The sequence below is a fragment of the Melanostigma gelatinosum genome (assembly GCF_949748355.1).
Source record: "Melanostigma gelatinosum genome assembly, chromosome: 21".
Lineage (NCBI taxonomy): Eukaryota > Metazoa > Chordata > Actinopteri > Perciformes > Zoarcidae > Melanostigma > Melanostigma gelatinosum.
The window spans coordinates 6813218-6828571 of record NC_136654.1 but is presented as its reverse complement, the minus strand read 5'-3'; the positions used below and the strand labels follow the sequence as shown (position 1 = coordinate 6828571).

General features: G+C 42.9%; 1 protein-coding gene across 2 annotated transcripts in view; it reads left to right on the top strand.

Moving 5' to 3' along the window:
• Positions 1-13930, top strand: part of LOC306795145 (myosin phosphatase Rho interacting protein) — a 43232-nt gene extending 29302 nt beyond the window's left edge. For both annotated transcript variants that reach the window (XM_079293543.1, XM_079293542.1), the window contains 16 exons: positions 828-884; positions 992-1060; positions 1175-1264; positions 2650-2759; positions 2909-2947; positions 4008-4764; positions 4852-4968; positions 5771-9523; positions 10299-10446; positions 10542-10647; positions 10945-11104; positions 11187-11294; positions 11370-11456; positions 11548-11710; positions 12036-12121; positions 13259-13930. In XM_079293543.1, coding sequence (XP_079149669.1) covers positions 828-884; positions 992-1060; positions 1175-1264; positions 2650-2759; positions 2909-2947; positions 4008-4764; positions 4852-4968; positions 5771-9523; positions 10299-10446; positions 10542-10647; positions 10945-11104; positions 11187-11294; positions 11370-11456; positions 11548-11710; positions 12036-12121; positions 13259-13330 — 5922 coding nt within the window. In that variant the 3' untranslated portion in view covers positions 13331-13930. The remainder of the gene's footprint in view (positions 1-827; positions 885-991; positions 1061-1174; positions 1265-2649; positions 2760-2908; positions 2948-4007; positions 4765-4851; positions 4969-5770; positions 9524-10298; positions 10447-10541; positions 10648-10944; positions 11105-11186; positions 11295-11369; positions 11457-11547; positions 11711-12035; positions 12122-13258) is intronic.
• Positions 13931-15354: the final 1424 nt, after the last annotated feature.

Genomic DNA, 15354 nt, shown 5'->3' with positions numbered 1-15354 from the left:
ACTGCCACTGATCCACGGTCTGTGCAGTAATGCAGGGGTGATCCAGGCAGTGTGTGGTTCGTCTCTCTGGGCTGGCTGCAGCTGCCAGAACCCCCCCCCCCCCCCCCCACCCACCCACTCAGACGCACACATTTATGTGCACACCACTGCCGCCACCGCTACTGATGATTATAAATAGCAAGCACAGAAGCAGCCGCAGTTGTGTAATATGTCCATGGGACAGACGGAAAGAAACGGATTGTCAACATATGAAGTGAAGGCAGTTCACCATCGGAATGACTCTTTGCCATGCGGTGACACCACACTTGATGAAGCTCAACAAAAAGAAGGTATTGTTGAGTGAGCAGAAGCCAGGGTTTGGATTAATGATTGACTCTGGAGTCTATAAACAGACTTGAGCTTGGTTTCAATATGCAGCAGTTTGCGTTTCACAGGGAGAGTCCAGCTCCCGCCAGTCCGTCTGTTTAGCTGGAGCCAAATATCTTCACTTGTACTTATTCGGCTGAGGTAGGGACTTAAATGTAAACAAATGCACATAAATGCAGCAGTGCTGAGGGGTGATGTCAATTTTATATTCTCACTACATCACATCAACCCTCGCATAATGCCAACTTCTAATATAGTGACTGATCAGCACAAAATGTTTCAACAAAATGTAATTTCATTCGTTTTGTTTACATTTGTACTTTGCTCTATTTGTGTGGTAGATGTTTAATCGGAAGTCACTTCTATGTGGTGGCTGAATTTCCTTTTTTTCATTGATTTTTAATGAGTTAATCCAGTTGCGTTATATAATACCACATCACTCTAATCTCTCTTAATTGCAGCCAGATCTGTTGAACTTCAAAAAAGGATGGATGACAAAGCTGTATGAAGATGGAATGGTAATTAGCTTTCATTGGTGGGATTGCACGGCATCTACTGAGTAAAATTATATTGTACTCATTGAGGCGCCGGTGAAATCAAATTCATGTTCCTTTTTCCCTCTCAGTGGAAGAAACACTGGTTTGTCCTGACAGATCAGAGTTTGAGGTACTACAAGGACTCGATAGCCGAGGAGGTAAACATTGTCTTCTAGAGACTGTGTGTGGTTTTGACTGTAAATTTGAATGAATAGATAATTATAGGACTTTTTTGTTATGTTGTTTCATTTTTTTAAACTTTTTTAACTTAGGCTTTAGAACTGGATGGTGAGGTTGACCTCTCCACATGTTATGATGTCCAAGAGTTCCCTGTCCAGAGGAATTACGGCTTCCAAATCCTGGTGAGCATTGATTCTTCAGTTCACGGCATTGATTGTCATTAATCGCCAGTAGAGAAGAAACTCATTGTCAACACGCTTGAGCTCTGCCGTCTTGCTGACGGTCTATAAACGGCTGTCGGCAACACGTGGTGCAACTCCAGGTATCGGGTTTTGTCTTTCTGAAAGGATTCATTGTCCGTAATGATGGATGTCGCTTGACTTGTCATCTCTCTGCGAGAGGCTGACATCATGGAGGTCTAAATCTGATACAGCCGTCGGCAGCCCTGCTGTCCTTCATCCTGCACAATATGTTTACCTAACCTCTTGCATTCAAAAAACCCCATCCGTGTCCACATTTGCTCAACAACACTTATGTTTTAAAAAAACAGTGATGTTACCGTAATTTAACTTACTAATTGCAGAACAGTTGAGCAGTTCCATGCATGCTGCAGTGAATCCTATGACAAAATGCTTTCGCTGTATAATCCTTTGGCCATTAAACATTTTTAGCACTTGTTGCTGGCAAAATACTTACCAGACACTTATAGCTGCTATGCAGTTCAATTGTTATCCATTTGATGTCGGTGTGGGTTTGGTTTCTGCTCCATATAGATTTAAACTCACCATAATAATCTGATATGAGGAGACTAATGGCAACAAGGTCAGTTCTTTTCTTTACATTAGCTTGAAGCAGCTTAGCTATTTTCTCCAGAGGAAGTCAGAAATAGAGACGTCAAAGGGATCGTTGTCTCTCTGGCTGAGAACAACATGGTATTGGTGTCGAGAAATGAATAACTCCAGTATTAATGTCTGCTCCCTCTGCTCCACGGTCAGACTGGAAGGGGCTGTGTCATGCAGTCAGACCAGGGCAATAAAGTACAGGGTTGCTTCAACCCCATTACTGTGTCATCAGAAGCTTTAATGAGAAACTGTGTTCTTGTATAAAACATTTAACTTCCATGTATTTAAGGTTTAAGTTGAATGTATTGCACACACAATAAAGCTTTTAGGAATACATGACTGATGATGGGCTCTGTGACATGTCACGTGAGGGCACGCTGGCAGCCGCTCCTCTTGACACTTTTGTTACCGCTTGTGTGATTTTATGTGATTTTTTTTACAGCTATTCTATTCAACCCCGTTTTTGTTTTGTTTTGACGTATTTTTGATTGCTTACTATGTTTTTACTGTGTACTGGCTCTGTGGCACTCTCAGATTTAAAAAAAAAAAGTGCGTTACAAATAAAATACATTATTATTATTATTATTATTATTATTTAAGAGCAACAAATGATCGTAGCATTGTCTTGGTAACTCCACTGCTGCACATCTCAATACTACGTTAGGCTTGTACAAAAACAAGCGTCTCATCCCTGTCTGTCTTTAAAATGAAATGTCTGTTTTCAGTGTAAAGAGGGAGCGTGCACCCTGTCGGCCATGACCTCTGGAATCCGTCGCAACTGGATTCAGGCCATCATGAAGAATGTGCGACCCACTATTGCTCCAGATGTCACCCGGTAATACCCAAAGAGGATTAACACTTTAACCACTGGCAGATTTGACAGCTGCTTTTCTCCCATATTTTATTTTAATTCCTCTCTCCTCCTCACCCTCTCTTTCCTTCTTTCTCTTCCTCCCTCAACCGGTATTTTCAACCTGCTTCCAGGAAAAACATCTCTCTGAAACTGTCCGTTCTGAAGCCCAGGTTGGAGTGCTTGTGTGTTGAATATCTTCCCCCCCCCCCCCTCGAACAGTGATGTAATTGCTCAGCGATGTCAGCCCCGGCGTGTTTGTCGTCCCGCCCTATGTCATGTGATTGTTGAGTAATGTCTCCCCGTCAGTTGTGCTACTGTAGAGACACACACTGCAATCACATCAGCATACTAGAATAGCCCGCCAGCCATCTGTTGATCAACAAGCAGAGAGGACTTTAATGATTAATCATCATGTGGTTGTCCACTAACCTTTGGAAGTGATCACAGAACAAATCACAACTGCAGCACAGACAGAAAATGCTTTGAGTGAATGGAGAGAAGAGCTGAGATGACTAAAAAAAAACAGTTCACCTGAGGATGTTTTTAAAACCACCTAAAGATTTATTTTTTGTGGCGCGTTGCCTTTCAGATGGGTCATCACATCTGACACTGTATACACAGCACTGAGCCGCATCTACTGAGTCACACACTCTGCCAGTGTGTCTCTTAGGTACCGCTCTCCAAGAAGAGACTGTGTGATATTTTTGGTATTTCTGCAAAGCGCCTCACAGACGCCTCTTTCTCATTCCTGAGCTCTGTTCCTTCTCATTTTCCCCTTACTCATACCTCCTGACACCTAACGTGGTAAAAATAGATTATTCCGTCAGGTCTCTTTTTTTGTAATGCTCTGCCCCTCAACACTACTTAGTGCCAATCGAACACATTCTTCACATTGAGCTACTAGTTTATACAAATAGCATTAACACAGCAACTATAAAGGCAAGCGTCTGCCATCAGATCAAGAAGATGAACTCCAAAGTTGCTTTCAGCCTAATGCAGTGTTCCATGTAAGCATTTTGATGTTGATGCTCTGACTTGGATGCATTTCACCGATTATCATGCTTTCAATGCGTAATGATGCTGCTCTGCCACAAATGTACGCATCGTTGTTTGTCCGGCAACGCTTTATGTAATACTAATGTAGCTTGATTGTGTCGTCAGTGTCGTCAGTTCTGTTAAATTCGTCTTACACGTATCCGCTTTCTTTTTTGTGTGCTTTTGTTCATTCAGATCCCTCGCTGACGAGAAGACGAAAGCCCACGTGATGTTGGAGCCGTGTCCACAGGCCACCTCTGAGCCAAGCCCCAGTCTTGAGGCCCCCAAGTCTGATGTCCACCGACAGCCAGCGGGCAACAATGCCTCTGCCCCTCTGACTGAGCCCCGAAAAAGCCGAGTTCGTGAGCGCAGACGAGAGGGTCGCTCCAAGACTTTCGACTGGTCCGAGTTCAAAATAGAACGGAGAGAAAAGCCTGTGAAGGACCGAGCGGACACTGTCGACCTCAGCTCATCCTTCTCAACGACGTCCTCGTATTGCTCTCCTTCCTCTTCCCCTTCCTCATTGGCGTCCTCTCCTAGCTCTACCTCCTCCTTCCAAACCTCTTCTGTTTCAGGTGTTCACCCACCTTCTATGACGGTAGAAGCAGAAAAAGAGAGTGTAAGGAGGGGCGTCCCTCCGCATAGTGCAACCAGTGCAACCCACATGCCAAATAGTGTTACTGTTACCATGACCTCCATGCTAAACACTACACCACCGGTACAGCCATCGATACCTGAATGCCAAGAGCAAGGAAAGATGGAAGTCGACCATCCTGCTAGTGAAGATAAGAAGGACAACAGAACCTCAGGTGTCCGAGAAGAGATTGAGCAGCGATGGCATCAGGTGGAGACGACGCCGTTAAGAGACGAGAAGCAAGTGCCGATCAACACAGCGTCAGGAAACTCTGACAGATTGCCTGCACATGAGCTTGCTGCACTGCTCGACAAAGAGGTGAGTTTCCTTAGTGTGGCGTTATACGTGTGCATGAGCATCTTCTGCCATTGGTTCATTATCTCTTCTCTGTCTCTCTTTGTTCAGTTGGGACAGAAGCAGCAGGAGCTGGACATACTACAGAAGCAAAACAATGTTTTAAAAGAGCAGTTGGAAGATGCTCTAGGGAAGGAACAAAGTGCCAGAGATGGCTATATACTGCAGGTACTACACTCACCGTCCATCGTGCAGGATTGGTATGGGTTTTAATATTGACGATATGTACAAATAGCATTCCAACATGCATTACGATTTTTACAAAAATGTTTTACAAGATAGTAAACATATATTGTTTCAACGTACAGTAAATGTTATTAACTGTACATATGTAGATAGTATTTTTGTTATACTGTCTACTTGCTCATGATAGATCAGATTTATGTCTGGCTACTGTAACTTGTATCAAATTTTACTAACGGGTGTGGGTGCTTATTCTCTGATCCGCATGGTTGTGGTGTTCTTAGCATGAGTTTTCACTAACTGTTTTTACGGAGTTTCACATCTCCTGGGAAAATAATTGATTTGGTCTGATTTGCTTGAGGTAAGAACCTTGATTCAGAAACCTTGCGCTGTGCTTTGTCTGTGCGCCCTTCCCAAGCTTGATTTCTGCATGCTTTTTGGTGTTTCAGAATTGCATACTAATTAAATGCTTTTTTACATTGTGCAGTTTTAGTTATACTGGGAACTTATCACAGAAATAGAATCATTTTTGTATCACATCATATAATAGTCTTTTATTTTATTTATTTTTTTATCACTATATTATTGACCCACCAAAGTTATTTTTATTTTTTTCTTTCCAAGTCACCTCTGAAAAAGCACAGTGGAAGCTTTTCAAAAAAAAGAGATTGAATCAAGAAAGGAGAAAATGTATTTTCCCGGTTACCCCCGAGATGTGGTTCTCCGTATATGGTAGGGGAAGTAAGGTGATGTCATTAATGAAACTGTCTCATCAATCTTTTTCAAGAATGCAACACCCCCTTCCTCTTCACCGCACAGAGTGCCGTGGCAATGCCTGCGCAAGCTTAGTCAAGATTTGCAGGGCGAGTTGGAGACGCAAAAGCACAAGCAGGACCTTGCTCAGCAGCAGATTCGGACACTAAAGAGAAGCTACACGGAAGCCCAGGATGCTGTAGACCACCATGAGGCTGGTGTTCAGGCTCTGCAGGCGAAACTAGCATCTGCAATGGCTGAAATCCTGGCCAGTGAACAGGCTGTGGCCAGAATGCGCAATGAGCTCAAGCTGGAGCAGGGGCGCTCAAGGGAACAAGAAGAGGAATATGGCCGTGGTGAGGCCACCCTCCGATCCGAGCTGAAGGACAGTGAAGATAGACTCCGTGAAATAGAGGCCAGCCTCTTGGAGAGAAACCAGGCCCTCAGGCACCTGGAGCGCCAGCAGGCCCTGCAACGGGACCACATGAGAGAGATACAGAGGCTGCAGGAGAGGCTGCAAGAAGTGACTGCTCGGCTAAGTGCAACTGAAGAGGGTCAGGCACTGAAAGAGGAGCGCCTGAGGAGGGAGCAGCATAGCATGCAAGAGAGCCACGAGAGTGAAAGGCAGAATCTGTATAGAAGATTAGCCGAGGCTGAAACGGCACAGAAAGAGATGGAGAACCGACTGTTAGAGGCTGAGCAGCAGGTGGAGGCCCTGTTAAGAGGGAGGCAGGCCTCTGGAGGAAGGGAATGCAGGGAGGAAATGCTGCAATTGCAAGTGGAGCTGGCCCAGAAGACCGACATGGTAGAGTCACTGAGGGAGAGTATGCGTAGGCTAGAAGAAGAGAAAGGCCATCTCACTTGCCGCTGTCAGGAGCTTCTTAACCAGATTGGAGAAGCAGACCGTGAGGTGAATAAGCTCTGCAATCGTCTGGAAACGGAAGAGGCGGATTACTACACCCTGGAGCACTCGTATGAGAGGGCTACCCAAGAGTTTCAGAAAATAAGCCAGTTCCTCAGAGAAAAAGAGGAGGAGATCCGGCAGACTAAGGAGATGTACGAGAGGCTAGTGGAACGTAAGGAAGAGGACTTGAAAGAGGCCCTTGTTAAAATGGCTGCACTTGGCAACAGCTTGGAGGAAACGGAACAGAAGTTGCAAGCGAAGGAGGAGCTTCTTTGTCAAATGAATCAAAGTATCTTGGATAAGGTTGAGCCCTGTAGTGCTGAAAAAGATCTGAAAGCCAAGCTTGTGGTTGCAAAGGACCGCATAGCGGAGCTAGAGCAGCATCTCAATGCCCTGCAGCTGGGCTATGCTGACCTACGTGTAGAAAGGCAGCAAATCCCAGAACAGAGCAAGAAGTCGAGGCTTAAAACATCGGCCTCCTTATCAGCAAACCAAGAACTCTTACTCTCCTTTGACAATACGGCAAAGATGGATAACTTCCCAGATGATAAGGAGTCTCAAGCTAAGAGACCAAGGATACGTTTCTCCGGTATTCAGTGCCAGAAATACATGAATCTAGAGGGCCTAGACACAAGCCACTTGAGCGGTACCTTTGCAGACACGAGACAAAAAGTTAACCAGGATGTAAATGAAGACATCCATCCAAGTGAAGAAAAGATGTCCTCTGATATCACCTTATCTCACAGTAGTGACCCAGAGAAGTTCATCTCTATCATACATTCCCTAGAGACTAAGCTGCTAGCCACGGAGGATAAACTAAGAAACCTCACACAGAATCTAGAAGAGCAACCATCCATCCAAGCAGAGGACATTTCAAAGACCGATCTAAAGACGACCGAAACAAAGCCTAACCCTGACGAGGAGTTATGTTGTGAAAGTGGGATACAGAGTAGTGCTGCCAATACGCATTATGCCAAGGCACTGGCGTGTGTGGAAAATAGTCGAGAGAAAGTCAGGACTATTCTCAGAGGCTCTCATGATGCCACTGATTCACAGCTGCACTCATTGTCAGAGATAGAGAACGAGTTGTTCAATGCATCACTGTACATCCGACAAGGACATAAGAATTTGGAAGAGCAGTCTCCAGCTGTCCATCAGAATCAAACCCCAGAAGCTCTAGATAGAGAAGCGTTGCACCTCTTCGCCAAAACGTTGTCGTTTGAGGCAGTCGTTTTGAACAAGATGGCTTTGTCAATACAGACTTCAAAGTCTGACATCTTACAATCTCTTGCTGAGATATGGAAAGAGACGGAGAACATTAAAACGGGTGACAAAGATTGCTTGGCTATAGTTTATGCTGATGTCTTGACCAGGAAGTTGATGTTGGAGAGTTCATTCTGTAAAGAATTGGAAAAAGCTCAGACGGACGATGCTGAATCCAAAGACGGCAGTGTTTCAGCTGATGCAGATGTTGACGCTACAGTTATCTTTAACACCTTCATTAAAGCAGAGCTAGCCTACTCTATTCAGAACCTTAAACTTTGCTATGAAGAGAAATTCAAAATACTGAAAAGGGAGTTGACGCATGCCCATGATAACCTGCATCAAAGGGAAATGGCTCTGAAAACAATCATTGAAGCTTCCAAAGGGCCTGATTTGAAAAATGTCATAAAAGAAGTCAAAAAGAACTTTGGGTTTAGTAAACCGAAATTAGCAGACATTCGCCCCCCTGAACTTGCTCCCTACATGGAGCAGATTGAAATGGAAGAGGCTCGAGGCTTGGCTGAGGAAATCGTAGACAGACACCTGGCTGGAGAAATGCCCTCTTGTGGCGTCGACTCAATTGAATCACTGCAAAATGCACACGACAACCTGGCTAATGAGCTTCAAAGACAGGCAGAAATCCTCCATAAGTATGCTCAAGAGATAGAAAGTGGCGAAAACCACCCTGGACTGGCTAAAATGATCCATGCTCTTCTGGGCCACCAAACTTCACATCATTTCACAAGTACCTCTCTCTGTATGCGCGAAGCCCTAATCCAGGCTCAAGTGGCATATGTGGCATGCAGGCTACGGGCCCTGCATGAACAAGACTTGGGCTGGTGTAAACAGACCGGTCAGAACATGGACGCTCTCGTCCAGCAGCATGCCCGCAATGTCGGCGCAATCCAAGAGAAATACGAAGCATCCCTACAGGATGAGCGCCAGAACTTCACGCAAGCAGTGTCCGCTGTCCAGAAGGAGAACCATACTTTAAAGAGCGAGATCAGCAAACGTGTGAACCAGCTCTCCCAGCAGCAGAAGCAACTGGCTCTCCTGGAAGACTATTTTAAGAAGGAGACCGAAGAGCTGAAGCAAAGGCACATGCAAGAGCTAAGCCAAGCAGAGAAAGGCCGCGCCTCAACCGAGCTGGCCGTCATGGAGACGACAGCCGAGAGTCAACGGAAGCTAGAAGTTCTGCTCGTGGACATGGGCACCATGGAGGAGCGGCACGAGGGTCATGTGAGGAAACTGGAGGAGCAATTTGAAGAGAGGATCTGTGAGCTCGAGCATATCCACAAACAGGAGATTAAAAAGTTAAATTCCCAGTATATGGAAAACATTCAATGTATCCAAAGGCACCAAGAGAACAAAAAGGATGCTCGGGTTTCCCACTCGTTTCCTTGTGATGAGGCCGTGACACCAATGGAAGAGGAGGAGCAGGGGAAGAGGGAGGCTGCACAGACCGTTTCAGAGTTGGACTCCATGGTGGTTCTGAAGGACCGTGTCCAGGAGCTGGAGGCTCAGATGAGCACCATGAGGGACGAGCTGGAGAACAAGCACCTAGAAGGAGACGTGGCCAGCCTGAGAGAGAAATACCAGAGAGACTTTGAAAGTCTTAAGGTTTTTGCTCTTTTATTTTACTTTAGTGACTTTTAAAAAAATAAGTGAGAGAGTACTAGATACATAGTAAGATAGCTTAACAACAAGCTGCTTTTGTTTAACAATCTGCCGATGGACAGAGTGTTTGGAGTTGGGAAATGGTGTGATTTGTAAATTATTTGTAACCCTAACCCATAAAACTTGCAATCGAGATTACGTCAGTTGGCTTGCGTCCCTAGAGCCATACTAGCACCGTGGTTGTAGGGATGGGAAGGTCTGTCATTCATCCACAACTTTCTATTTGTTTATGTTGTATTTATGACAATACACATTGATTATCTTGGCACAATATTTGGCATAGACAATCGTGCTTCCTGTGACTGCTGATGCCCTGAATTATCTTCTCGTCTTATCAACTATTGGATGGATCGCTGGGACATTTGGTGCAGACGTTCATGGCCCCCCCCAAAGTGAATCGAGTGTAAAATGCCTCGCTTGCCAACAAGATATCGATATTATAGTATTGTATTAACAAACATACCATTTCCCACATTCAATGATGGAAGGAAATTCAGTCTATTAATGACAATTATGCAGCTCTCATTCTAACATAGCTGGCCTTCAAATCCTAAAAAGCTTGCATGGCTTCTATCACTAATTTTGCATGACACACCATGTAGTCTAGTGAACTATTAATAGATATTGCACTGAAATCCATGGTCGCCAATTAAGATTATAGGTTTTAAGTTCAAAACACATTTTGTGATAACGAATTGTTGATCCTCTCCTCCACTAGGCCACGTGTGAACGTGGCTTTACAGCAATGGAAGACACCCACCAGAAGGTAGTACATGACCTCCATAGGCAGCACCAGAGGGAGATTTCCAAACTTATGGAAGAGCGAGAGAGACTATTGGCTGAGGAGACGGCTGCCACAATTGCTGGTAAAGACGACTGTATGACCACCAATTATTTCTGTACTTTAAAACACGACCAACACGCAGTAATTGAATGTGTGTGCGATCTGTCTTAAATGTAGCTATCGAAGCGATGAAGAATGCACACAAGGAGGAACTGGAGAAGACCCATCGGTCCCAACTGAGTGGATTGAACTCTGACATTGATGAACTTCGCTTACAATACGAGTATGTTTTAAACTTTGCGAATGAGAAGTAAAAGAGCTGACGTTTTCATTTGACTTTTTCTTTGATTTAAAAAAAAAAAAAGTCAAACCCTGAAAACCATATTCATGTTTTTCCGATGAGTCCTCAGGTTGACAGAAATGGTGTCACTTCATAGTATGGGTTAGAGGGATGGCAAGAGACATTTTGATTAACTGGAGCAACTTTTTAAAAGGCTTTTGGGAAAGTCATAATAACAAGTGAAAGGATCCACTCATGTCTAGGCTGGTTTGGTGATATTGTGATGATCTGACTGTCCAGGGAGGAGCTGCAGTCCATCCAGAGAGAACTCGAGGTGCTGTCAGAGCAGTATTCCCAGAAATATCTGGAGAACGCTCACCTGGCCCAGGCACTGGAGGCCGAGAGGCAGGCCCTCAGGCAGTGTCAGAGAGAGAACCAGGAGCTGAACGCTCACAACCAGGTTTGAATGCCCATCTATGCACAAGTACATACAAACACTATTGTGTTAACGGGTTAAAACACACGTTTATTCTGTCCAACAGGAGTTAAATAACCGACTGACTACAGAGATCACTCGGATGCGCTCCTGTTTCAGTGGTGAAACAGCGCTGTCACCACTTACCCAGGGCAAAGATGTGTATGAACTGGAGGTATGTGTAAACACACACACACACACACACACACACACACGATTTGATCTTCAATCTTATGATTGTTTCTTGTAGGTGTTGCTTCGAATTAAGGAGTCAGAGATCCAGTATCTTAAACAGGAAATCCACTCTTTGAAAGATGAACTGCAGTCTGCGTTAAGGGTAAGCAATGTATTGAAAGTGTGTTCCTGTATCTCATCATGTCTTATGACAACATTTGAAAAACTGAGAAGCATTGGGTTCATTTCAACAGGACAAGAAATATGCCACCGAAAAATACAAGGACATCTATACAGAGCTCAGCATTGTGAAAGCGAAGGCTGACTGCGACATCGGCAAACTGAAGGAGAAGCTGCTCATTGCCACAGAAGCTTTAGGCGAGAAGACTGTTGATGGAACGGTCACATCTGGATACGGTAAATAGGAAATGTCCATTTAATCAGTACCACTGAATTAACCCCAAAAAATCTTTACATCTCCAAAGTTTTGTAAGTATGGAAGCCAGTCAGGAGTAATGACAACCTGTTTTGTCACTGTTGAGATCTGGAGAATGTCAAATTAAAATGGGATGCACATACAGTTTATTGTTTATAGTGTTCCTACACACAGTACCTCAGGTCTTTAGCGACTCAGCACTTATATAAGTCACATATTTAAATCATATTGCTTGTAAACTTTACTACTACCAAACTATTATGCAACTTTAGTTTATGATAATAGCATTCACTCATTGTGTTTTAGATATCATGAAATCAAAAAGTAATCCAGATTTCCTGAAAAAGGAACGATCAACAGCCTCCAAGCAATCAAGAGGATTAAGGTCAAAGGTGAGTTTCGAGTTGAACAAAATAGTTTTTCCTTCCCGAAATTCCAGGCATTTTGTACGTTTGGAGAAAATTCCAGGCACTCTAAAGCTACCGGTTCAGTTTGCTGTGTGACGTGATGTTGACGTGATGTTGACGCTTTTGTCGCGCAGACGTTACCGCTGTTAATTGTTGCAACTCAGCCGCCACACACTGTAGAAATGTGGGCCACAGTGGGTAGGGACGTTTTTCCTGAAAGTCTCTTGTCCTGTAAGTTTGTCATCTGTTTGTTTTGTCCGTCAGTCTATCACTGAACAGGTCTCATGGGATAGCTGACACCCCCATTGTGGGGTGATTTCCCCCCCAACCCCTGCCCCGAGATGTGCTGTAGGTATAGCATGATGTAGAGCAAAGCATGCCCTTAACGCCCTCGCATGATCTCCATCCCCACCCCACAACCTGCACCACCAAAGCTGATTGTAGTAGCTACCCTTCAGTTTAATGTCACAGACGTGAGCATTAGCAGTTCTTGGGCGCTTTGTCCAAAAGCCTTTCTGGCTTAACACTTTAGGAAAATACACTTAAATACACTCATTTGGACCAAGCCATGCTAGCTCTCGCTTTGCAAATCCAACATCGAATGAAAGTGTTTCCGCTTACTCATATTTAGTATTTAACGATGTCATTCACACATTTTCTGTGAGCTGACGGGCAGAACTAAGTTCTTTGGGTCGTGAATATTGGTGTTGCTCGTCAGTGGACGAATGAACTATCTCAGATCATTTTATAGAGGAATGAGCATGCTCTGTTCTTCTTTTTTTTTAATGGAACATATCTCATATGTTCCAACATTGTTTTGCTCTGTTAATGTAAAAAGCCTTTCTGTCATTGTCATCGTTTGTCTGTTTGAGAGTTTTGAATTTATTTGTGTATTGTGCGCACCAGTACCTACCGTTATGTGGCATGACCATATTCCATATTAACACACTTTTTTTCTGTAGATCTCACATTGAGATTAAAGTACGTCCTCCAGAGCAGAAAAATAATTCCCATTTTGTGACGTCTGTGCTTTTCTTGTGTGTTTTTCTAGCATTCTTCTCTGCCCACATTCACCCTCATCATTAATGAGCACTAAATTACTTTCTTCTTTTCCTTCAACAGAGCCTGAAAGAAGGACTTACTGTTCAGGAGCGTATGAAGCTTTTTGAGGCAAAAGATTCCAAAAAGATTTGAACATCAGGAATCTGATGGGGTTTTTTTCTTCTCTTTCCTGGCCTTGGGGTTTTGGTCAACAGCTGACGACTATTATTGGAAATGGAAATACATTTATCACGGTCAGTTTTAAACCTGGACCTGCTGCTTCCATGCCTCTGACAAGTTGACATAGTTTTTGTTTTTTTATTAATTGAAAAAAAGTTTTATTGAATCAATCCTGTATTAAGTTTCTTTAAAGAAAAATCATATAATCTGTCCAAATAGGGAGATGTGTCAAATAAGCTGCGAGAGGGATACATGACAGCATTTTTACTGATCCTCCAAAATGCCAAAATAGACAGCAATACACAGTATGAATAATATATATTTCCCTATATGAATTAAGTATCTGCTGTATTTTATTATTGTTACAGTTTCTATATCTAATAATTTGTATGTGTTTAATGTTGCACCAGTTCTGTTGTACATAACTACTGGATATATGTAATAGTATGGTTTGCTGTTGATTGTTGGGGCATCTGCTGTACTATAACTATGGTTTGATTGATAGTGGAAAACAATGTGATGCTTAACTTGCTTTTGTATGAGAGTTTTATAAAATGGAGTGTCTTGTGTGTGTGTGTGAGTGAAGGGGGGGGGGGGGGAAAGAGGGGTGGGATTGCACTTATCACTTGACTACTTGAGGAAGCTTTTGTTTTATTCGTCTCAAATTGGTTTAGTGACTTCAAGTCAATTATTGCAGTGCAACCAAACATCCTGACTTATGTCAAATTTAGTGAACTGTGACTTGTTAGTGATACTGGATTTTTTTTTTTTTTAAGTTTCTTAAAACCTGGATTTGTGTTTGCTCAGTTTTGACTTTGGTGTGAGAATATCATCTCAGAAAAAAACAACTATATAGGACTTTGCATGACTGTACAGTATCATTTGAATTGCAGAATGATCATGTTGCATCGTTTTCCAACTTAATGCTATAGTGTGAAACTCTTAACACTAATGAGCTTTGCTTTTGCAAGTCCTACTGTTTAGGTGTTGAGATTGAAATGTTTTACTGAAAGCAGCAGTCTTTAAGCACTTGGCCCGATCCCTGACCTCTCACTAAAATCAAGTTGTGCCTCAACTGAGTGTAGAATATAAGCATCCATGAAACTTGTGCAGCTAAGAATACACACTGTATAGTATTCAAACCACGCCTTGTGTGTGTATATGTGTATCTATATATGCATATATACTGTATGTGTATGTATGCATGCATATATGTGTATGTATGCATATGTGTATATATATATGCATGCCACACAAGACTTCTGTGTTTTGTTTTAAACTTGTACCTTGCTCATTAGCTCTATATGAAATATATATATGAATATTTTTTTATTTTCTTTTGAATGTATAATGTCAAATAAATGAAGTGTTTGGAAATCTTGGAGTAATATTTTTTTTTCCTTCAGCAAATCCACTCGACCTTTCACAATTAAATAAGGGGAAAGAAACAACTTGACAAAATATAAACTGGGCTGTGAATCTGTGTTATGCCACTGTCAACTGTAATGAATAAATGATGAATTCAGGGTCATATTTCCCCACAACACGCTTTGGAGCTTTAAGTGGCACAGGGTTGTCTCCTACATCACTTTATAATTTTACAAAACGTTCAATTTTGTGTTTCTGCATCCGGGGGACCGTTAGCAAGCTAATCGTGTCAAATCATAGTTGTCTCTTACTTAATGATTGGTGCGGTGATATACAAATGCAACTGGTCACAGGAAATGATGCATTTTAATTTGATGTTAATATTAATGTTCAACTCTACAATCAAACATGACTGTCAGTAATCAGTTCAGTAAGCATTCATGGACATGTAAAAATGTTTGCAGAAAACAAAAAAACATTGGGCCTCTGACCAGAGAAAGAGACTCCGTGGACCAGGTGTGGCTCATGAAGCTGATGACCCTTAGATCCTGCAGAAAAAGAAGAGCTTGGGTACAGGAAAAAATGGACTGACTTTTTTTTTTACAAAATATACGATTACTTTTTTTCGC